At 36.2% G+C, this 25660-nt stretch overlaps 2 protein-coding genes across 4 annotated transcripts; one reads left to right on the forward strand and one right to left on the reverse strand.

The window, feature by feature from the left end:
• The first annotated feature begins 1378 nt into the window (after nucleotides 1–1378).
• LOC125263018 (zinc-activated ligand-gated ion channel-like) lies at nucleotides 1379–15439 on the forward strand. Of its 3 annotated transcripts, none has more exons than XM_048181867.1 (10): nucleotides 1386–1689; nucleotides 1797–1859; nucleotides 2025–2158; nucleotides 2670–2714; nucleotides 3068–3174; nucleotides 6192–6364; nucleotides 6494–6618; nucleotides 8256–8466; nucleotides 14216–14371; nucleotides 14466–15439. In XM_048181867.1, the coding sequence occupies exons 1-10, from the start codon at nucleotides 1572–1574 to the stop codon at nucleotides 14813–14815; spliced, it is 1482 nt and encodes a 493-aa protein (XP_048037824.1). In that variant the 5' UTR covers nucleotides 1386–1571; the 3' UTR covers nucleotides 14816–15439. The 3 variants fall into 3 exon arrangements, with proteins under 3 accessions (XP_048037833.1, XP_048037824.1, XP_048037816.1); XM_048181859.1 differs by having other exon boundaries at nucleotides 1388–1689; nucleotides 14463–15439; XM_048181876.1 differs by lacking the exons at nucleotides 14216–14371; nucleotides 14466–15439 and having other exon boundaries at nucleotides 1379–1689; nucleotides 8273–8460.
• Nucleotides 15440–18540: 3101 nt separating this feature from the next.
• LOC125263031 (E3 SUMO-protein ligase ZBED1-like) lies at nucleotides 18541–21465 on the reverse strand. Its single transcript, XM_048181887.1, has 2 exons — nucleotides 20700–21465; nucleotides 18541–20212 (listed from the first exon to the last, which is right to left on the reverse strand). The coding sequence occupies exons 1-2, from the start codon at nucleotides 21166–21168 to the stop codon at nucleotides 19191–19193; spliced, it is 1491 nt and encodes a 496-aa protein (XP_048037844.1). The 5' UTR covers nucleotides 21169–21465; the 3' UTR covers nucleotides 18541–19190.
• Nucleotides 21466–25660: the final 4195 nt, after the last annotated feature.

Consider the following 25660-nt stretch of genomic DNA (forward strand, 5'->3'; position numbering starts at 1 on the left):
TGCACTATTGTTCCTGTTCATTATCACCACACACAGGAAAAACCTCACTGACAAGAAGAGTTAGCAAATGTCAATCACCTGTTCTGTTCTTTCCTATGAACCTGTTCTGTTTGATGGAAGGCCTGAGGAAACTGCAGCTGCTGGACTTTGATATGGTCAGCATTTGCTGTAAAAACATGATTTACTCACCCTTATGTCATTCCAGACTTATGACTTTCATTTAGAAATGCAAACCGAGATTTTTTTAAAGAATTTTTTTCTTTGCAGTTATAATGAATAGGGACAACATTTCTCCTTTTGCACTGGACATACAGGTTTGGAACAACATGAGGGATGACAGAACTTTAGGTGAAATATTCATTTAACAGAGACCTGAAACTACCAGCATTGACCTATGAGACATTGATGTGGTAAAAATTAAGATTAAAAATATAATTAATCTATAATTAAACTGCACAAATATGCAAAAGGTTGTTTATTTTAATTATAGCCTGCATGCATTAACCTGAAGTGTGCAAAGTTGAGCATACTTCACGTGGACATAGATTAGCTATTGCTTATACAGAATGTTTCAACACATTTGCATTAATAATGTTTGTGTGATATATTAAACTCTAAAGAATCACAAGACTTCACTGAAATGAAGCAGAAATTCCATATATGAGGCTTCTGAATCCACTGTAAGTGTTACTTACTCAAGTCATCAAAATTAACTAATGATTAGTTAATGTACTTCTCATTTGTCCTGCATTAAAGGGATAGTTCAAACCCTGTGGCTCGTGACGACACATTGATGTCCTAAGACACGAAACGATAGGTTTGTATGAGAAACCGAAAAGTATTTATATCATTTTTCACCTCTAATACACCACTATGTCCAACTGCCCTGCACATCCGGTTAGTGAGGTCTAAACGCGCTCTGACAACGGAAGTGATATCTCGCACTCATTGAAGCAAAGCGCAAGAGATCAATTCCATCATCAGAACGCGTTTTTTGACCTCACTAACCGGATGTGGAGGGCAGTTGGACATAGTGGTGTATTAGAGGTGATAAACATCAAATGTTCATTTTTGGGTGAACTATCTCTTTAATTCCTGTAGATTTACCAAATGTGGAGAAAAAAAAATCTGCACTCCATGTAATCTACGTATGTTCATCAGGCAATTAAAGCATCTTCAGCTAACTTAAACCTTTTTTTACTTTTAAAAACAGTTGTGTATATGTACAAGTATGGCTCAGTGATTATAGTCTTTGTTACTATAAGGCACATGTAAAACCTCAGGGAAACAAAGAGCTTGCAAATGAGGATTACAGACTCTTCTGCATATGCTGCATGTGTTTTCCTTTATGAAGCGGCTTATAGATTGAGGTTCTGTTTGGCTTTGAGGCAAATGAAGGGCCTGGAGGTAGTTGACGCTGCATTGCAAACTGCTTTTGTACTCATAGCCTTGAAGCTCAATCGAAGGCTTATCAGAATTTAAAAAAGCTAAAGTTTACACAAAAAGTGCATGGGATGAAATTTAATATGAGCTGGCTCAATTTTGTTTGTTTTTCTGTACTTTGACGTAGTATGTTCAAAGAGCTCCTAGCCTTTAAAAAGCCGACTGATGCTTGTTCATGTAAACTACAAAAGGTGACAGCTGAAGTTTTGGGAGAATTTAATAGTTCATTCAAATTGGCTTGCAAAGGTAAAGTTTATCAGATTCTTAAATGTTTGTCATAAATACATACATAAGGTATGCATAAGATACATTTGATTATAAGAGAATAAGTTATTTATTTATTTATTTTGTAGGGTCTGAAATGGTTCTTCAACACAGGATCTCATTGTTGTTCCTCATCTTTTCATGTCTGATTGGTAATCTACTTCTATGCACTTTCTATTGTAATTTTGACATTATGTGGTTGGTTAAAATTGTACAATTCTTCGAAAAGTATTAAGGATTCTCAAATGTTTTGTTGACTTCTGCAATGCCTTTTAATTTAAAAGTAATGTTTCTAACATGTTTATCTGTTCTAGCAGTGTTGACAGATTCATGTAACAGTCGATGTCTGGCAAATATAATAATTGCTAAGAAAATGAAGAGTGCACCACAGGGTGATGGTTGTACTGTCAATGTAACCATCACTTCAATGCAATATGAGACACTGTCTTTTGTAAGTATCAGAGTGTTATTATCATTTTATCATTTCTGTCTTTTTTCATGCTTGGCATAACTGCTGTTAACAATATATATATATATATATATATATATATATATATATATATATATATATATATATATATATATATATATATATATATATATTAACACTTTATTTCAGTGGTCCACTTTAGACATTCTGTTAACTATAACATTGCAACACGTCAACTTATTCTACTAACCTGAACCCTAACCTAACCTTAACCTAACAGTCAAATGCTCTAAGAGTTAATTGACATGTAGTTGCAGATTTACTTATAGTTAGTAGAATGTCTAAAGTGGACCATTGAAATAAAGTAAACTCAAACACTTTAAGAACTACTTGCTTTTGTTCCATATGACATAAAAAGTAGATTTTACTTATTATACAATTAACATAAATAGTAAATCTTACTATACTTTTTTTTTTCAATGTAATAATTTTCACATGCACAAAACTTAATAATTCTGTCACCATGTTTAAGGATACGAAAAACATGCAAATGAGCAGCCGTGTCAAGATAAACATGGTAAGTATTGATACATTTATGATGTTCACTTTCAAAAGAAAACAACAACAACAACTCATAACTCATAAAGCAGTACATGAACTTCTACCAAATGTTCACAATTAATTGATTTTACAGTGCAAAATGTTACCTCAGTGAACGTGTTTTTAGAAGTATATTTGGTTACACTTTATTTTGATGGTCCAATACATTCTATTGACTATAAGAAACTTTGCAACTACATGTCAACTAACTCTCATTAGAGTATTAGTAGACTGTTACAGAAGGTGTTAGGTTCGGGTCAGTAGAATAAGTTGACATGTAGTTGTAACGTTACTTATAGTCAGTCTAAAATGTATATTTTCTCTCCATAGATATGGATTGATCGTGATCTAGCGTGGAATGACACAACATCTAATGCTACAGCTGTTATGTTACCGGTTGACAAAATCTGGACTCCTGAGTTAGTTTTGGACAATGTGTAAGTGACTTTTCTTTTCTTTTTTTTTGTGGCATGGCATGCAATTGTCTGTTTAGTATAGAGGGTAAGATGTCCCCCCCACCCACACTTTATTTTTTGCTCTTGACCAAAGACAGGAGAAGATCTCATCCCTGCACTTTTGATGAATTCCTTTTTGAGGAATTTTGTTACTTCATCTGATATCAACATTTGTGAGATGAGGCTAACTAATCTAGTTTTGTTTTATTTTTGAAAATAGTAATCTGTGAGATTGTATTAGGTTGAATTTCAAAGTTTTTTGTAAATGAGGGATTTGTGGTCACATTCATTAAAACCTATAGGCTCATTGAGTAAAATAATTAAATTTGAATAGTGTTGCTATTATTACATATCTTCAATTAAAATATTAAATATGTAAATATTCATATGCCTGAATAGAAGTCATTCAGGTACATTGTAAAAAACAACCTATAGAATCTACTCAATAAAATTGAGGTAACAATTTGCACTCACTTTGTTTGGGTAGATTCTATCTTATATATTTGAGTAAAGTATACCTAAATTTAACAGCCATGGTAAACTAAAAAAAATTAGGTAAGGTCTACCTAATATTTCTCATTATATCACATAACTAATTACTTATAAAAAATGAGTAATATTAACCCTATTGTAAGCAAGCAACAGTTCATCTACTAAATTATTATTAATAATGTTTAGCCAAAAGGAAAAATTAAACATTACTTATTCAGGGAAGGTTGAATTTATATAAAAATGGTCAGACGCAGGAGATTGCATCAATTGCTTTTTTTATTGATCAAATAACATTTTGTATTTTTAAACATTTAAAACTAATTAAAGCACAAAATATCCCTTACAATAAATTTCAAGTGAAATACAACATCATAATGTAGCATAAATCATTTTGAACATATTCCATTCAAAAATTAGATGTCAAAACATACATTAGAAGCAAGACTCAAATACTGTTTCTTCATGTTATCATTTCAAACAATATGTGTTTAGATTTAATGTGTGGCTACAATACTTGCAACTCTAGAAAATAAAAGGAGGCTAAAATGAGAGGAGAAACTGATCTCATTTACCTCAAAAGACTAGCATTCTATATTGATACAAACATTTAAACTTCATTTAAAACTAATTAAAGGGTTAGTTTACCCAAAAATGAAAATTCTGTCATTTATTACTTACCTTCATGTCGTTCCACACCCGTAAGACCTTCGTTGATTTTCTGAACACAAATTAAGTTGAAATTTTAGTTGAAATCCGATGGCTCCGTGAGGCCATAGGGAGCAATGACATTTCCTCTCTCAAGATCCATTAATGTATTAAAAACATATTTAAATCAGTTCATGTGAGTACAGTGGTTCAATATTAATATTATAAAATGACGAGAATATTTTTGGTGCGGCAAAAAAACTAAATAACGACTTATAGAGTGATGGCCGATTTCAAAACAATGCTCCAGGAAGCATCGGATCATTATGAATCAGTGTATCGAATCATGAATCGGATCGCGAGTCAAACCCGGCAAACGGCTGAAATCACGTGACTTTGGCGCTCTGAACTGCAGATTCGACACTGATTCAGAAAGCATCGGAGCATTGTGAATCAGTGTTTTGAAATCGGCCATCACTATACAAGTCGTTATTTTGTTTTTTTGGTGCACCAAAAATATTCTTGTGGCTTTATAATATTAATATTGAACCACTGTACTCACATGAGCTGATTTAAATATGTTTTTAGTACATTATTGGATCTTGAGAGAGGAAATGTCATTGCTCCCTATGTAGGCCTCACGGAGCCATCGGATTTCAACTAAAATACCTTAATTAGTGTTCTGAAGATTAACGAAGGTCTTACGGGTGTGGAACGGCATGAGGGTAAGTAATAAATGACATTATTTTCATTTTTGGGTGAACTAACCCTTTAAGTGCAAAAAAGTACAGACAGCTCATTCCACATCTGGTGGGTCCTCCTCAACTGCGGGATTGTGACTAACCACCAACCTCATTATTTCATTTGTGTGGCCTTCAAGTTTATTCTCCTGTTGAAAAAAACAAACAAAAAATATGTTTTTATGTTAGTTCAAGCAAATTAGCATTTAGCATTTAGCATTAGATTACAGTTGTTTTCTTGGTTGATGCCAATTGTTTGATCACAAGCAGGATTTCTGTATTAATCAGCACTTCAATATAAATGGGTAAAAAATAAAAATCAAAACCCAAATTCTTCACCTGAGTATCCCATAATGAAACAATTATTAATTTAACAATGTTTAATTAATTAAATAAACAATGTTTGCAGCATCCAATTTAGACAAACGGAAGCTGAAAGGGATAGTTCACCTAAAAATTATCCCCAGGGCATCAAAGATGTAGGTGACTTTGTTTCTTCAGTAGAACACAAATGATGATTTTTAACTCCAACTGTTGCCGTCTGTCAGTCAAATAATGGGAGTGAATGGGAACACCAACAATAAGAGTAAAAAAAAAACATGCACAGACAAATCCAAATTAATTGATATTTATATAATTTTTTTACCTCTAAAATACCACTATGTCCAACTGCGTTCAGCATTCGGTTAGTGATGTCTGATCGCGCTCTGACAACGGCAGTGATGTCTAGCACTCTTTGAAGTATATGCGCGAGACATCAGAGCGCGATCAGACCTCACTAATCGAATGCTGAATGCAGTTGAACATAGTGGTGTTTTCGAGGTAAAAAATGATATAAATACTGTTCGGTTTCTCGCACAAACCGATCGTTTCGTGTCTTAGGACATCAATGTGTCGTCACGAGCCGCAGAGTTTAATTTGGATTTGTCTGTGCATGTTTATTTGACTCTTATTGCTCAAATAAAATAAATAAAAAATAATGTAAATAAAAATATTAATAAGAATTTTGTTAAAGTTTACTTAGGGGTGAAAAAATGAAGTGGAGCTAAACATGACAACTTAGGACTCATGATTGGTTCCCTACTCGGGTGAATGTCACATTCTTTCTCTTTATGCATTCAGGATAGATGTAACCGTGAAGCCGTACAATAATGATGTTCAGGTGACGAGGAATGGAATAGTGGACTATGCCGTGATCTTGTTCATATCAGTGAGCTGTAATGATATCAACCTTTTCAGCTACCCCTTTGTGAAAGGAGAATGTTCTGTGGCCATCAATGGATGGAACCAAAGCTGTAAGATGACATTTTTAAGTGAACAGAAATTGATCATTTGTTCTTAACCAGGGACATTCTTCTGGAATTTATAAGGACAACAAGATATCTGAATAACTGCTAAATATTCTTTTATTTGTGCTGATCTAGATTGTGCGCTTAATCTCACCCAACCTACTAACATAACTAATGTTGGAGGCATTCAAGGAGAGTGGGAGACTGTGAGCGTGACGGTAGAACAAAATGAAACGGCTAAAAACCGCAAACAACTCTTGGTAACTACTGACTTCATTCAGATTCTTACTTCTTTGCCCAGTTTCACAGACAAGGCTTAGGCCAGACTAAAATGCATGTTTTAACAGAAAACATTTTGCACTGACACATCTTAAAATATGTCAGTGCCATTTGTTTTGTCTCAAGATTCACACCAGTAATGTTTTTTTTTATTTTATTTTTTTATTCTAAGGCATGTTTATAAAAGCTAATTAAATGTCTTAATTGAACCTAATCCTGGCTTAATCTAAGCCCTGTCCAGTGTATAAATGTCAGGATTACCTTAAACTCTTAAAAGCAACATGACATGAAATACCTTATTTACCGTCTTAAAGGGTTAGTTCAGCCAAAAATGAAAATAATGTCATTTATTACCTTCGTTAATCTTCGGAACACAAATTAAGATATTTTTGATGAAATCTGATGGCTTAGTGAGGCCTGCATAGCCAGCAATGACATTTCCTCTCTCAAGATCCATTAATATACTAAAAACATATTTAAATCAGTTAAATCAGATTTAAGTGAAGTTCACAACGTAATTTCGGGAGGAGTGAACCCATCTAATCTTTCAATTAGTGAAACTCAAACATAATCTCAAGAGGAGGGAACCCTAATCTTTCAATTACATCCAGAGCATATAAGCAGCTACTCACCCTGCTCTGGCATCAGTTGTTTCGATATCCCTCCACCTCCCCAACTCCACCACATAAATTAAGCATCTCATCTATCGTACTCCTCTTTCATGCACTAGTAGTCCCTGGGGGGTATATCCAAGCTCGTGTTGAAGCTGCTTCCTCGAGCCCCTCCACAGCGGACAGCAAGCCAAATACGCTTAACCTTATTAGCTTAAAGATTTTATGAGGAAACGAACTCGTGAAATCAATATTAATATTATAAAGCGACGAGAATATTTTTGGTGCGCCAAAAAACAAAGTAACGACTTATTTAGCGATGGCCCATTTCAAAACACTGCTTCAGGAAGCTTCAGAGCGTTATGAATCTTTTGTGTTGAATCAGCGGTTCGGAGCGCCAAAGTCACGTGATTTCAGCAGTTTGGCGGTTTGACACGCGATCCGAATCATGATTGGACACAAAAGATTCATAACGCTCCGAAGCTTAATGGCTTTGAGATGGGCTCGTTCTTTGAGTCTGCAGTGGACTCTGGCTCAAGGTCTGTGGTGGGCATGACTAAAGTCTGGCTGGTCTCTGGACGTCTCTATGAACAGGAAGTACAGATACTTTAATGAACACCAAGAACACAAAACACACTACAGATTTACTATTAATGACAAACATAACTGGGAAAGCTAAGAGCTTATAAACACAGTGAATAATTATATAAAAAAAAGGAACAGGTGTACACTAATTAGAAACCATGGTAACAAACAAGGATAAGAACTCCGGCATGTTAGTTAATACATTAACTAATGTTAAGAAATTAACCTTATTGTAAAGTGTTACCAAAAAAAAAAAAAAAAAAAATGTTGTTTTTGGTCTGCAGAGGAAATTTTGATTATTAAAATTTATTTTTTATTTTTTAATTCAGTACACAGAATATTTGTAGGTGTTCATCTGTGTCTATGTAGAAGACATAAATATTAAATTGGTACATATTCTTTCTCCTGTCATGTGTTAACAGGTCTCTTTATCCGTCAGTCCTTTCAGTGCTGTTGTGACCCTGATCCTGCCCAGTGTACTAATAATGCTGGCTGACCTGGTGACCTTTGCTCTGCCAGTTCAAGGAGGAGAACGCAACAACCTTAAGGTCACCCTGGTCCTGAGCTTCACCATGTTCCTCCTCATCCTCAATGATCACCTGGGCAGTGGTGGACGATGTAGCCCTATCCTCCGTAAGTGAAAGAACAAAACAACTGGCCTCTTGTACACCTGTCAGTGTAGCCCTGAGTAACATAGTCATATTGTGATGCAGTACAACAGAAATTACCTTTACACATACTTTACGCAAGTTTGCACGTTGTGTTGAACATACTTAACGTTAGCATAAAATGAAGGAGTCTCTAACTCAATCCCTTTAGCACCACCAACTGTCCAAAGTTGCACTCATGTTTATGCTAATAACTTTTGAACCGTAAGGGCTAGAAACAATTTTTTCTCACTGATTCCTTGGCCCAAGATGATTCGATTGCACTCTATGATGTAATTTTCCATCATGAAAATTTTTTCCGCCATTTTGAATTTTCCAAAAAAAAAAAAAACAACTTTTTCGAACTCCTCCTAGGCTGTTGCTCCGATTTTCATGAAAATTGAACCAGATCATCTTCAGACCATGCTGACAAAAACATATGGAATTCAAGTTGATCCGTCAAACCATTCTTGAATAATGTGCAAACGAATTTGACGAAGGGCACGCCAAAGTGTACGTGAATGGCTGTATCTCTGCAATGCTTTAGCGTATTCTGACCAAACTTGGTGTGTGTTATGACAACCATGACCTTGAGGTACAGTTTCGGCATAGTGCATTTTTGCTTATAACTTCTGAATGGTTTGGCCAAAAATCTTTTTGATTGTCCAAACCATTGAATAACGGATCAACAAGTTTGATGGCATGGTGCCAAACTGATTCTGAGGCTGTTACACTGCAACGCTTTGCCATATTGACACCAAACTTTGTATGTGTCATTGTCTGCTCACACTGACCACACATCATCAATTTGGTAACAGCGCCACCTATTGGTCAAAAGTGATAAGCAATTTAATCATATTACATGTGATTGTATTTGTGATTTTTCAGCCATTTTGATTAAATAATCTAAAAATTTCTTTAGTTACTCATTGTTGCAGTGCAGTTGCTCTGAGGCTCCCAGCCATGGTGGCATAACTCATTGTGCTTTTTTTGTGCTTGGTCCCGATAATTGCTGCTTGCAGCTATATTATTTTTGTTGAAACCATGATACACTACCTTTTAAAAGTGTGGGATAAGCAAGATAAAAAAAGAAAGAAAGAAAAAGAAATATATACTTTTATACATCGAGCAAGGATGTAGTAAATTAATTAAAAGTGACAGTAAATACATTTATAATTTTATAACAAAAATTATATTTCAAATTGTAGTTTTAAATGCTTTTCTTTTAAATTCTCTATTCATCATCCTGAAAAAATTATCACAAAAATATGAAGCAGCACAACTGTTTTCAACATTGATAGCGATCAGAAACATTTATTGAGCAGGAAATCAGCATATTAGAATGAATTAAGAAGGATTATGTGACTCTGAAGACTGGAGTAATGATGCTGAAAATTCAGCTTTGATCACAGGAATAAATTACAATTTACAATATATTCAAACAGAAAACAATTATTTTAAATTGTAGTAAGATTTCACAATATTACTGTTTTTACTGTATTTTTGATCAAATAAGTGCAGCCTTGGTGAGCAGAAGAGACTTCTTTCAAAAACATAAAAAAAAAATCATAATTACTCCACACGTTTGACTGGCAGTAACGCATTTCATAGAGAAACTTATCTAAGTCTTATTTAACTAAATAAACTGCATCTCTTGTGAAAACGTGATCAGATTTTGTCAAGGCTTTCATCTCATTTCATCCTAACCTACATCCTTTTTTGTTCGAGGGCCGAGTGTCATCGACAAACATGATTGAACAAAGCTACTGTATGTTATGCAACTTTTGAATGAAAAGGAAATAAGGAGGCCAACTGCCATTTCACTCGTAATGCATCTTGGTACAAAGCAGCAAAGTTTAAATTCCTTGTTTTGGTGTGTTTCCTCATAATATGTACCATAGAAATTATTGTTGGGAGAGTGGGCAGGCGAGTAGGCAGTAGTTTTACTGCTGTCCAAAACACATTCAGGACAGTTTACATTTCCAAAACAAATACAATGTGATCAAATTCATTTTTGACTACCCCGTGTGTGATTGTAGTGATCCAATCACATGCTAATACCTTGTGTAAACAATGCAATGCAGAGCAATACTGTAAAACCTGACACTTGACTCAAGTTACTTAAAACAACAATAAAGGGAAATAAGTAAATTAAATAAAATTAAATAAAAGTAAATAACTAAAATATGCTAAGCAAAATAAAAAAGTAAAAGGCTGAAAGAGAAGCCTGGAAAATAATTAAAGTAAACACTAAAATAAAAACTAAAGTAGTGACACTATAATGGTGACTTCAAATAAAACATCAACATCTAAATCTCTGTTAATTCTCAATAAGAACTTCTGTAGATGTATGACAGAAATAAAGTAAGTCTAGTTAGTGAATAAGTGAAGCTGATAATGCTGCTTGTGGAGTTGTTTAATCATCCTCTGCTGAGATCTTGAGAGATTTAATGTCTTTTATCTTCAGATGATTTCATCTAAGGCTGTGGCTGGAAATCAGTTCTTGTGTTTCTGCTCATCTTTTTTTTTTTTTTTTTTTCTTTTGTTCTTCTTTCCTTCAGTAATTCTGCTTGTTAACACTAATGCAAAATCATCAAGTCAAGTCACCTTTATTTATATAGCATTTTTTACAATGCAGTTTGTTTCAAAGCAGCTTTACAATGATAACAGGAAACATAATTTTGGCTGCACAGCGGCTCTAGAAGAAAGTGGTGTCATTGTCCAGCTTAAGCAAGTTCAGTATTGATTCATTCCATTGTAAAAATCATTAATTACTTTAGTTCATTTATCTATACAGCAGCTCTGGAGAAAACAAAGATGTCATCGTTCAGCTCAGTTCAGTTACAATGGTGTCAATGCAGGCAGATCAATAATATAAGTGTCCCCAAGGAAGGAAGATGGCAAGGAAGTGGAAACCAAACTCCATTAGGTGACAGAATGGAGAAAAAAACCTTGTGAGAAACCAGGCTCAGTCGGGGGGGCCAGTTCTCCTCTGGTCAACAATGAACAGTGCATGATTATGATTCAGGCAGCATTACAGGTCATAAATCAGATTGGAATCGGTAGCATTCAAATATTCATCCAGTTCCTAATGCTTGAGGATCACATTCCTCATGCTAATATGGAGCCAAATCTGGCCATAGGGTCTGTGCAGAGGACCTGTCTGGTTCTTGTGGTCTTTGCTGAGCAAGCAAGAAAGCAAAGCAAGCAAATTTTATTTATATAGCACTTTTCTAAACAAATTAATGCAATTCAAAGTGCTTGACAAGGAACCAATAGATACAGCAATTAATAAAATTAAAAAGAACAATTAAAAAGTAAAATAGACCCATTAAGATACATAATAAGAATAGAATTTATAAAAATCAAAATGTGAAAAATAAAATACAACATTACAAACAAAGCAAAACACAAAATATAAAGAGGTTTTATAAGATTTTACAGGAAGGCCAGACTAAAAAGATACGTTTTTAATTTAGATTTAAAGCTATTAATGTTTTCAGCACATCTTATGTTCTCTTCAAGGTTGTTCCTGAGGTGAGGAGCATAACAGCTAAAAGCAGCATCACTGAATTTTTTAGTTCTACTATGAGGTATCTTTAGAAGAAAAGAATCAGAACATCTAAGAGTCCTTCTCGGTTCATATACTGTAATCATATTTGAAAGATAGTCTGGAGCAAGTTCGTGCAATGCCTTAGAAACTAATAAAAGATTTTTAAAATCAATACGAAAACTAACAGGTAACCAGTGTAATGACTTTAATACTGGTGTAATATGATCTCTCTTTTTGGCTTTTGTCAAAAATGCTGAGGATCTGTCCCGATGGCTGTCATGTCAACGAGGCCTTCACAGGTTGTCTAGTAGACACAATCTCTGCCATTTTGGTCGTGTCTAGGTGCAGGTCCACTATCTGGATATGGACAGGATCTGGCTGACTATAGTTACCATGGGATACAGACAGACTAATATGGTTGCCCTAGTTTATGCAGCCAAACAATCCTTTAACAGATGTGAATTATATAAATTGATAATGTGTTATGTGTATGCCAGGTTAAAGAGATGTGTTTTTAAGCTTAGTCTTACGATCGGGTGTACGTCCAGCTGGTGCAACCGGCCCCAGATTACCATGTGCACCTGCATGTGATGACCACCACTGTGGTGAATGTGTCTATGCTGACACAGGACTCTGCCTTGTACCTCTCTAGAGATTTATCTGTGGACAGTGCCTCATCACCAGACTCTGATTATGATCCCATCAGTAGGAGGGCCATCTTCATTTTTGGTGGCTTTCACCTGGCCTGGCTCAGCATCTAGCTCAGCTTTTGCTACACCTTTCCCCTCTCTGCTCTGGGCAAGCACCTAAGGTCCTTGAACCTAGGATCTAGAGCAGTTGCTACCTTTAACCACCACAGGTTTGAGTTATCCTTTCACCCGTTGAGGTCCTTAGTAAATGCAGCCTTGAAGCACGCTATGTAGGCAGGGTCAACATCAGAGACCTCCATTGTGTACAGGAGATGTACACAATGTAGACCTTAAATATAGGCCTTAAATTATGGCTATATGACGTACATATTACTTATTTTTATAAAATTGGAGAAGACAGAAATCACATTACCATCAGGGCTCCAGCAACGTTTTCTAGTTTGCCACCTTATCATATTCAGCTGAGGTTAGCATGGCTAAGTTGTGCTTCTGCTGTGCCAGCGCTGCTTTCAGTGAATCTTTGTTGTGATGAATCCACCTTATCATCTCAAGAATTGAATTCCAGCACATCAGTACATCCTGGACGAGCGACTCCTCTATTAGTCCATGAGATGCTTGCTGAGCTTTCAGCTCTGCTGTGTTTGTGGGACTGTGTCTGAATTGTCTGACAATTTTATGGCACTTAGCTAAAACGCCCTCAAATTTGCTGTCCCTGTAGATGACAGCATGATTGGCAAAATGTTGGTGACATTCATTATCATGTAAACATAATGGCCGACATATTGCGTCACCAAAAATTATTGAGGTCATGCACATTTATTGTGTGATAAGTTGATATATTGATTATTGCGACAGGGCTACTCAGTCATTGTATTACTCACATTTGCCGTGCCCTTATCTCACAAAGCTAGGTAACCATCTGCGCTGCGATAACGGGAAGTTGTTGGGATCAAACTTGATCAATGATTATGATTAATTTGCGTTTAAAAAAAATAATGCGTACATTTTTTTGGATTAATTACATGCGTTAACGTTGACGGCTCTAGTTTTTAGTCTAGATTTAAACTGACAGAGTGTGTCTGCTTCCCGAACAATGCTAGGAAGACTATACCAGAATTTGGGTGCAAAATAGGAAAAGGATCTACCGCCTGCAATTGATCACTTATTTAATCTAATTCAGTGTTTCTCAACTCCAGTCCTCGGGACCCACTGCTCTGCACATTTTGTATGTATCCCTTATTTAACACACCTGATTTAGATCATCAGCTCATTAGGAGAGTCTGCATGAACTGAATTGAGTGTGTCATATAAGAGAGACATACAAAATGTGCAGAGCAGTGGGTCCCGAGGACTGGAGTTGAGAACCACTGATCTAATTAACTTCAACACTTTTTTTTTCTTCATTATTTTAACATTGAGGGGTGTTAATTTATAATTAATTTATAATTTATAATATTGTACAGTTTTTTTTTTCATCTACAATTATGCAATGCACAGGTAAATTATTGTTTGCTCTGTATTTTGCTCCAAAGATTATCACTTCTGTTTCTGTCTGGTCAATCTGGTGCTGAGCATGGTGATGTCTATTCTGTTGACACGCCTGACATTAGATGAAAGATTCCTGCCTTGTAAATGCTCAAAGAACCTCAACCCCCCCCACAGAACTGCCAGTCTGCGTCAGGATGAAGGTAAGAATTTAGAATACAGCAAACATAAAGAGTTAATAGCTTGAGACAGACTTATAATGTGTTCATGCATATATGTAAAAATCTTTATTAGCAGATGCTGGTGTGATTGCAATAACAAAGTCTAGTGATCTGCCTTCAGAGGTGGCTTCCCTCCAAAAAATAGTGAACTTTTTGGAAAACATTGACCAAAAAGAGCAAGTGGCAAACAGCAACGTGGCTTTTGTAGATCGCTTGGACAAAATCTGTTTCTGTTTTTTTTTATTCATTGACATCATTTATATCATCATTGTTGTCATTGTCACGAGAACAGATTTGTGCAAAGAAAAAAAGAAAGTTTTCTGGGATACGGAAGATTATTCTATTAATTATACTGATCTTTATTATTATCATCATCAACATTATCATTATTATTATAATTATTTTTTTAATGACACAGAATATTAAAGACCTTTATAAATAATTATTAAAGAACATATCATGATTTGTTTTTTGCACAACTCTCATAGGTGATTTTGATCTACAACATTTCTGTATGTGATGTACATGAAACAGAATTAGATTTTATATTGTCTTTAAACCTTTGTTTTAGATTTTTAATAATATACTGTATTGTACAAATTCATTTACACATTTGAGGAATTTCATTAACCATGTCATTAATAAAGGCTATAACTGGGAGATTTAGTTTTATTTAGTTTTAGTGTTGAACATTAAAAATCCATATGTTGTCATATGTTAATAGGGGATTTGGGGTAGAAGGCTCCTAGTAGCATGTTGTTGCTGGAGCCTTTATTATTATTATCATTATTATTTGTGTTCATTTAGCCTAAATTTTCGCATTCAGTTTAACCCTTTCCATTTTTTATCATCATAATTTTTTAGGCCAGTTGAGTGGAATTTTATTTATTTAGCGTATTGTGTAAAATGCAATATAAAAGAATTGTATGAAGCATACTCAAAAAAATTAACTTTCACTGTTGTTAGTTTCACTCAAACCATCCTTGTTCACATTACTACATGAACGTAATTTAACTGCGTTGTTTCTACTAAAATTGAGTATTGTCAGCTTTACTTAGTAAGTGTTTGTTCAGTCAACTTAACATTGCTGTGTGAAACGCACACATTATTGTTGACATAACTAACTGTGCAGTGGATCCGTAGTTCCCAGCATGCTTTGCAAGGGACTGCATTAGGAGAGTAAATTTAGGGATTAAAGTGTTATTTTATGTGTTTTTTCAGTAAAGGGAAAGATGTTGTTAGTTTATGTTAGTGTTTAATGTTCAGTTATGTTGGACATTTAGAGTAGTTTCTGTAATGTTTTTGAATTTTGTGGTTACCATTATGCAGAAGAGTGTCGCCTGTGTTTAGGCTGTGCACACTCATATACACATGTTTATAGGATGAAATTCCTGCTCTCAATTCAATTGAGTTTGTTCAATTAGTTATTTTTTGAGTGCATTTTGGGGTGAATGTTGTATCCTTTCTATTTAAATGATTATTCAAAAAAAAAAAAAAAAAATGTGTTCACCTTATGTAATCAACATATCATTATTAAGTAAACTGCACATATAAATATTATGTAACAGTGACATTCAAATGATTTGTATTTACTCAAAGAAATTTTGTCAGCTTTATTTGAATTTCTTTTGTTCATTCAACTAAATAGTTTTTTGTACAAATTACTCAATATTATTGCGTGGAACCACTTGACACTTATTTTTTAAGAAAATCCATACAATTCATTTTCAACTAGGACATAGGTTGTTTGAATCAGGAAGTCATACAGTTGTTGTGTTCGGGTAATGCGCTGATGATTGGTAAATGCCCACTAGGGGGAGTTATTGAATTATGTGGGGAATAGGTATGCATGGAAGAGGAAGAGAGAACGTGTTTTGGCATGCAGTGCTTAAAATAAAGAGACATGTGCATTACCTGATGTGATCTCTCTTGATTTAGGTGACTACTACACACCAACAGTGAGTGTTGACTAACTGTAATTGATCCACTGCTAGCTGCAATGAGTTATTAAAGGGTTAGTTCACCCAAAAATGAAAATTCTGTCATTTATTACTCACCCTCATGCCGTTCCACACCCGTAAGACCTTCGTTAATCTTCGGAACACAAATTAAGATATTTTTGTTGAAATCCGATGGCTCAGTGAGGCATATCCAGCAATGACATTTCCTCTCTCAAGATCCATTAATGTACTAAAAACATATTTAAATCAGTTCATGCGAGTACAGTGGTTCAATGTTAATATTATAAAGTGACGATAACATTTTTGGTGCGCCAAAAAAAAAACTTTGGAGCGTTATGAATCTTTTGTGTTGAATCAGTGGTTCGGAGCACCAAAGTCACGTGATTTCAGCAGTTTGGCGGTTTGACACGCGATCCGAATCATGATTCGACACAGAAGAATCATAACACTCCAAAGCTTCCTGAAGCAGTGTTTTGAAATCGGCCATCACTATATAAGTTCATTATTTTGTTTTTTTGGTGCACCAAAAATGTTATCGTCGCTTTATAATATTAATATTGAATGACATGAACTGATTTAAATATGTTTTTAGTACATTAATGGATCTTGAGAGAGGAAATGTCATTGCTCCCTATGGAGGCCTCACTGAGCCATTGGACTTCAACAAAAATATCTTAATTTGTGTTCCAAAGTTGAACGAAGGTCTTACGGGTGTGAAACGGCATGAGGGTGAGTAATAAATTACATTATTTTCATTTTTGGGTGAACTAACCCTTTAAAGGATTAGTTCACTTCAGAATTCAAATTTCCTAACCATTTACTCACCCCCGTGTCATCCAAGATGTCTTTCTTTCTTCAGTCAAAAATAAATTATTTTTGAGGAAAACATTACAGGATTTTTCTCCATAGTGGACTTCACTGGGGTACAACTAGGGATGGGTATCGTTAAAGGGTTAGTTCACCCAAAAATGAAAATAATGTCATTTATTACTTACCCTCATGTTGTTCCACACCCATAAGACCTTCATTCATCTTCGGAACACAAATTAAGATATTTTAGTTGAAATCTGATGGCTCAGTGAGGCCTCTATTGAGAGCAAAGCCATTCAAACTCAAGGTCCATAAAGGTAGTAAAAACATATTTGAAACAGTTCATGAGTACAGTGGTTCTACCTTAATATTATAAAGTGACAAGAATACTTTTTGTGCGCCAAAAAACCAAAATAACTACTTTTCAAAAATATATAGTGATGACCGATTTCAAAACACTTCTTCTGAGCTTTACGAATTGAATCAGTGAATCGGAGCGTCAAAGTCACGTGATTTCAGCAGTTTAGCCGTTTGATAGGAGATCCGAATCACTAATTTGAAACAAAAGATTCATAAAGCTCAGAAGCTTCATGAAGTAGTGTTTTGAAATCGGCACATCACTAGATATTGTTGAAAAGTCGTTATTTTGCTTTTTTGTTGGTGCACAAAAAGTATTCTTGTCACTTTATAACATTAAGATTGAACCACTGTACTCACATGAACTGTTTTAAATATGTTTTTTGTACCTTTTTGGATATTGAGAGTTTCAATGGCTTTGCTCTCAATAGAGGTCTCACTGAGCCATCAGATTTCATCAGCAATATCTTAATTTGTGTTCCGAAGATGAACCAAGGTCTTACGGGTGTAGAACAACATGAGGGATGAGTAATAAATGGCATTATTTTCATTTTTGGGTGAACTAACCCTTTAAGGCTTTAATGGTATTACACTAGCTTATAAACAAATTAAGAGCTTAATTAACATTGCTTTATATTCTTAAATGTAAAATGAATATCATTACATTAAATTAATATAAAACATCAATTTGTAAATGCACCAAGTGTGCAGGCATTTTTAGGGTTTTATAGATACATTAAGAACAAACACAAAGAAACAAAGTAAAACAAACTGACAAATACAATAAAACAAAGTAGGGCTGGGCGATATGGCCTTTTATAAATACCGCGATATTTTTAGGCCATGTCACGATACGCGATATATATCTCGATATTTTGCCTTAGCCTTGAATTAAAACTTTGATGCATACAATCACACCAGTATGATGATTCTATATGTCTACATTAAAACATTCTTGTTCATACTGCATTAATATATGCTAATTTTAAACTTTCATGCAAAAAAGGGGATATCACAACTAAGTCATAGTTAACATAATTGTATTTATTAAACAGTGAGTGGCACAAACATAAAATTGTCAACAGAAAGTGCATGTTTTGTGCAAAATTGTCAGAGACAACATTTCAAAACAAGACATTAGGGCACGCTTGTGCATGCTGTAACTCACATGGCATTTCAAAACACAAAATTAAAGTGCACTTGTACATAATGCCACTACAATAATTTAAAACAAATAAAAAAGTGCCCTTTTGTGCATGTTGTCATTAAGATGACATTTCAAAACAAAACTAAATTTAAGTGCACCTGTTGTGCATAATGCCCAAATATATATAATGCGCTTTTGTGCAGGATGTCACAGGTAATTTCAAAATCAGTAAAATAAAAAATAGCTGCATAATAGGAAATCAAATGTTGGAAAAGAAAGTGTATTTATAAAAATGACCCTCCTTTTAGTTTTTTAATAAACAATCCTATGGTTTCAAACACAATACCTAAACATAAAACAATTCACAAAAGGTGAATCTGGTCCATTATGGAAAAGTTTGCAGCTTTAGTTTTGGTTTCTTCTGCATGAAATATGTGGCACAAATAAAACGTAAAAAAATATGTAGTTGTATTTCGTGCATACTATGTTGTCCCTTTGTAACAACAACCAGGGAATACCAGGTTGTTTAGAGGTTTTGTGCCAAAAACACAAGCCTATCAACGGCGTCTGGTTTGAGAGATGCTCGATGGCATGTAACTATATTACCACTGGTACTAAATACCCTTTCCGATGGGGAACTGGTGGCGGGCACACACAGATATTTTTTTGCCACATTTTTCAGGTTTGGGAACATTTCCTCATGGTCTTTCCACCACTGCAATGGATTTGCTTCACTGTCAACATTAACAGACTGCAAGTAGGCAGACAACTCTTTTTCAATAAGCTCTCTCTGCGACAGTGTGGCAGAAGATGTTGCTGCAGTTTTAAAGAAGCTGCCCAGGGATTTCTTCCTTAGTGGCTCTTCTGGCTGTGATACCGTTGTTGCATCTTGAGGCAGTGAAGCAGCCAACTCAGCTGTGCCCTGGTCAGTCTCATAGAGCATTGCCTCCATCTCGGTTATGGCTCTGCTCTTGATGGCATCCACCTTTTTTTCTGTGCAGTATGTTATCTTGAACCTGGGATCCACTAAGCCTGCCATGTCCAGCAGGTCGTTAGTGGAAGGATCAGAATACTTCTCCCTCAGGTAATCCAGGATGGAGGCTTTGATAGACTGGGTCAGTGGGGTGTCATTCTCCTGACGTGCCAAGAGGCTGGACTGGAAGAGATGGAGAACAGGCTTGACATAGGACACTGTGACATAGCTCTCACCGGATAGAGCGTCAGTGAATTCCAGGAGAGGTTTGAGAGCCTTGTGCACTGACTCTAGAACTTCCAGGTCTTGCCAGGTGAGAACGAGATGCCGGGTTTTCTTGTCTGCAGCCAAGACTTGAGAAATAGCTTGCTCCTGCTCCAGTACCCGCTCAATCATCTTCTCTCGGGATCCCCACCTGGTAGGAGACTCACTGATGAGCTGGTGTGCCGGGAGATTTAGCTCTTGCTGTGCTGTGGCCAGGTCTCTCCTCCTCTTCCAACTGAAAGAGAAGCTGCTCACTACCTTCTTGCACACAGCAACAGCACGGTCAATACGGGGGTCCTTCATGCTTCTCTCTGAGAATGAAAACAAACATTTAAAATGTTATAATAATTTAAAAGGGTATAGTAATTGTGAAGAAATCCACTCAGCCTAACACTAAACTAATTCTTGGTAATTATTTATTTATATAGTACTGTGTAAAAGTGAAGATGCTATCAAAAATATGTTTTGTTATGGCAGCCGTCCCCTCTGCACATATATTTTTTTCGAGAATTTGCACTCCTGTTGCTGTTTGTTATTCTGCACGAAACTTCATGCCAATATATAAGAAATATTGCTGACTTGTGCGTTTCCAGCGCTCTCTTTACGTTCGTCCGTTATTTGACGTTGAAAAAGGAAAAGGAAACGTCTTTTTTTAGACATGGAAAATCGATTTTACAATCGATTCAATGAACACTTATGTCTTAAAAATCGAAAATGATTTTTTCACAAAAGTGACAGCCCTACTCATATATCAATAAAGATAATTACTATTTTATAACAGTGGTAAAAAACACTCACCAATTGCAAGATGCAGGCGATGGCCAAAACATTGTAGACGTGTCCAGTGGTTCAGGCTCACAGCTTTGACGATGTTAGCACCGTTATCGGTGGTGATGCACACCTGACGAGCTTCATTTAAATTCCATGACATGAGAGCATCTTGCAGGCCTTGTGCGATGATCCCGCCAGTGTGATCCTCGGGAAGAAAGCTCGTCTGAAGGCACTTGCTTTTCAACTCCCAATTGTCTATATAGTGGACCGTCAAACTGAGGTATGGCTCACATGTTCGGCTGCTCCATATGTCGGCAGTTGTTGAGAAGTGGGTCACATTTACAAGCTGACTGGCCAGCTCTTCCCTCACTTTAATGTACAACTCAGGCAGCGCTTTCTCTGCAAAATATTTGCGACCCGGCAGATTATATCTTGGGTCAAGTGTGTTGATGAGCTTTCTGAACCCGGGCTTTTCAACAACATTAACCGGGGCCATGTCTTTCGCGATGTGGTGGGTTACTGCACACGTTATCTCCTTCTGTTTTTGACTGTTTTTGTCGTACGGCGTTGATCTGGAAATAGAAGAGGCCAGACTCAGTTGCGTGAGTGCTGGTTGCTTAGGCACTTTCTTTGATATTGCACCGCTCTGAGATGTTGTCGTGCGGAGTTTCAAGCACTCTTCATTTTCTAGCGGGTGGGTTCTCAAATGGTGATATAAATTTGATGTACTGCTACATTTTGAAGCGATGCTTTTGCGACAGATTTTGCATATCACCGTTGTTTGTTCAACATCTTCCTTTCTTGAATCCAAACCACCGCCAGACGATGGATCCTGTGCTGTTTCTTTTTTTTATTAATTCGTCGTCCTCCATGTGTAACCGTTAGCACCTGCTGCCGCTATCTTTCTGCTGGTCGAGGGCGTATGACGTTGCATGCACGACAGACTGACGTTTGTAACTATGTGCGTTTGTTTTGTCTCTCTGTGAGAGGGAAAGACCGCGAGTATATAAAAGTTAATCTACAAACAAGCATCAAAAATAAAATAAAATAAGCTTCTTAACTTAGGTTATCAAGGTGATCATTATGCTTGCGCTTCGATGCTGGACAGGACAAGAGGGGGAAAAAACAAAGGAAAAAAAAATGTCCGCGAGTTTCAGGATATAGTAATTTTCTACATCGCACGGACTACAAGCCGCGATATATCGAGTATATTCGATATATCGCCCAGCCCTAAAACAAAGATACAAATGAAATAAACAGTGCTTTCATTTCATGACGGTCAAATGTTATTGTTCAGGTAAGTAACTAATATAGCCAATAAAACAAATCTAAGTAACTGAATGTGAAATAACACTGCATGGTTTTGACAGTATAAATGAATAGATTAATGCTTATTATTAAAGTTAACAATATTCAGATTAAGTGCTGTGTCTTTGCATTTTGTTGTTTGATTAATATGGATAGCACAATCGTGACTGCTGTCACTATGCAGACAATAGATATTAACATATCAGATTTTCTCCCAGCTGTTCATGTCCATTTAAGATATAAACTGTTTAAGTAAACACTCTCCAAGCAGGTCATTTTGACATATATAATAGGCTATATATATAAACCCACCTTTTGGTCCATGATAAAATTACTCACGTTAAACACATTCATGGGTATCTGATTGTCAGAGAACAAAGAAAAACAAAAGAACCCTTCAGTACAGTCTGTCCCGAACTCCATTTCCCAGAATCCTCCTGTTCCGCGCACCTGTCTTCACTCACATCATCAAGTCTTCCCGCCATCTCCCCGGATTCCCTGCACCTGTTGTTCCTCGGTATGGACGGCGTATGGATTTTACTGTGTGTCCATGTAATGAAAATAAATTCAACACCTGACTATGCCTCCAACTGAGATTGGAATCTGCTATTTCTCAATATTTAAGTGATCTACTAATTAAAAATACTTATCAATTGTTTTAGTTTTTTGTTTTATATTGTTTCCCAGTACTGCTGTTGTTGCAAAAGTATAGGTTTTATCCTATATTTAAAGATTGTATTAGGTCTGACTTGCTGTGTTTAAGCATTTGCAACATTTGTGGATCAGAAAGATCCATGATTTTGGTATGGGGTAAGCTTAAATGAAAAGAAAATGTAAGCATTTTAGAAACGTGTTAATTGACTGAATTTTGTGTGAAAACAACATGAATTGTGTTAATAGTATGGCCACAACAGACAGATGTTCTGCTAAATGTGTTTAGAGTTTTGAAAATGTGACTACAGATTGGACTAAAGTATGTTAGCAATTGAAAAAAACTGAGAAAAAAAAAACATTTCTGCATTTTCACCTCTGTTCTACTCATCTGATGTCCCTCATCTGTAAGCTGCTTTGGATAAAAGAGTCTGCTAAATGAATACAGTCAAATGAAAAAGAAAGGACACCCTTTTGAATTCTATGGTTTTATGTATCAGAACATAACAAAAAACCATCTGGTCCTTGGCAGGTCTTAAAATTAGGTAAACAGATAAACAACAACTTGACATATTACACCATGTCATGGTTATTTAACAAAAACTAGGCCAAAATGGAGAAGCCATGTATGAAAAAACTAAGTACACTCTTACTGCTTCAATAGGAATAAAGAGGATAAGTAGCAGTCAGGCATTGTTAATCAAATGCCCTTGATTGATCATCAGCAAGTGTGATCACCTCTATAAAAGCAGAAGTTTGGCAATTTTCTAGTCTGGAGACTTCAGTCGTGTGTTAACACATTGCCAAGGAGGAAAGACATCAGCAATGACCCTGAAGCAGTTGTCACTGCCATCAATCTGAGAGGGGTTATACAGCCATTTCCAAACAATTTGAAGTCCATCATTCTACAGTGAGGAAGATTATTCACAAGTGGAAAACATTCAAGACAGTTGCTAATCTTCCCATGAGTGGACGTCCCAGCAAATTAACCCGAAGATCAGACAGTGCAATGCTCAGACAAATCGCAAAACACCCAAGAACTATGCCTCAGACTCTAGAGGCCTCAGTTGACATGTTAAATGATAAATTTCAAGACAGTACAATTAGAAAAAGATGGGACAAGTATGCCATGCTTGGAAGGGTTTCCAGGAGAGAGCCTCTTCCCTCTAAAAAGAACATGGCAGCATGGCTTAGGTTTGCAAAGTTGCATCTGAACAAACCACGAGACTTCTGGAACAAAGTCCTTTGGACAGAAAAGACCAAAGTGGAGATGTTTGGCCATAATGTACAGAAAACCAAACATATCATATCAGCACAAACACCTCATACCAACTTGTCTTGTTGGGATTATTTGCTATAGTCTGGTTTGCTTGATCATGTGATATATGTATCCATGTGACTCCTTAAATTAAGATAATGGAGCTGAAAATGGAGACGTAAAGTCGGACACATTCTGCTTCCCGTAGTGACGCTCATGCTGCGTTTGCATACTTTATCACAGTTGAAATGAAATAAATGCAATATTTGACTAATACACGTTTCAGAGACATTTTCATTCAATACTTTATGGAATGCTTACAGTGATGTGCATCATCCAGCTCAGTTCAGTTTGCATAAAAGGGTGTCAATGCAGGTAGATTAAAACATTGTTGAATATCAAATGTCAAGTGTCCCCAACTAAGCAAGACAAAGGCGATGGCGGCAAGGAACCCCAACTCCAACAGGAGACATCAGGTGGCGAACCAGGCTCAGTCGGGGGGCCAGTTCTCCTCTGGCCAACAGCGAACAGTGCGTGATTATGATTCAGGCAGCTTTCAGTTCTAATGCGCACTAGATTCCAGTTGCATCTAGTTGAGGATCATATTCATCACGCTGGTATGGAATGGTTTGTTGAGGATCTGTGCCACTGGCTGTCGTGTCGATGAGGCCTTCGCAGGGGATGATCTAGTTGACAAAATCTCTACTGACACTTCAGGGCTGCGTTGTTGTTGTGTCTAGGCGCAGGTCCTCTATCTCACCTGGATACGGCCCGGATCCGGCTGACTACGGAAAACCTTGGGATAAAGAGAGAGACTAATATTAGCGTAAATGCTATTCTTCTTCTGATTTAACAAGTACATCTGGTGTTATAGGAAGTCTTCCCGGTTCCGGCTGACCTAATTTATGCAGCCTAACAATCCTTTAACATAAATTGATAATGTGTTATGTGTGTTCCAGGTTAAAGAGATGCGTTTTTAATCTAGATTTAAACTGACAGAGTGTGTCTGTTTCCCGAACAATGCTAGGAAGATTGTTCCAGAGTTTAGGTGCCAAATAGGAGAAGGATCTACCGCCTGCGGTTGATTTAGATATTCTAGGTATTATCAAGTGACCTGAAATCTGAGATCGCAATAGATGTGAAGGACTATAGTGCGTTAAGAGCTCGCTCAGGTACTGGGGAGCTAAACCATTTAGTGCTTTGTAAGTAATTAGCAAGATTTTAAAATCTATACGATTTTTAACAGGGAGCCAATGCAGTGTTGACAGAACCGGGATAATATGGGCTAATATCATACTTCCTGGTTCTTGTAAGAACTCTAGCTGCTGCATTTTGTACAAGCTGTAGTTAATTTATCAAGCGAGCAGTGCAACCACCCAGTAGAGCGTTACAGTAATCTAGCCTTGAGGTCATGAACGCATTAACTAACTGTTCTGCATTTGTCATTGAGAGCATATGTCATAGTTTAGATATATTTTTAAGATGAAAGAAATGTGGCTTTCAAATGAAAGAATGGTATCAAAGAGCACACCCAGGTTCCTAACTGACGACGGAGACTTAACAGAGCAGCCATCAAATGTTAGACAGTATTCAATAGGGATGCCACAATTCTCAATATAATATTGAACCGTTCGGTACGACATCCACGGTTCAATACGCGCTTGTGAATTGCGTTTTTTTCGGTTTTACGTTTAAATAATTTATGTGCGTTTTATTTCTCTCCGAATTGACTGTTTGTGTGTGCCTGTAAGTCTACGAGTACTCCTCCCCG

Source organism: Megalobrama amblycephala, linkage group LG1 (genome assembly GCF_018812025.1).
Source record: "Megalobrama amblycephala isolate DHTTF-2021 linkage group LG1, ASM1881202v1, whole genome shotgun sequence".
In the NCBI taxonomy this organism is placed as follows: domain Eukaryota; kingdom Metazoa; phylum Chordata; class Actinopteri; order Cypriniformes; family Xenocyprididae; genus Megalobrama; species Megalobrama amblycephala.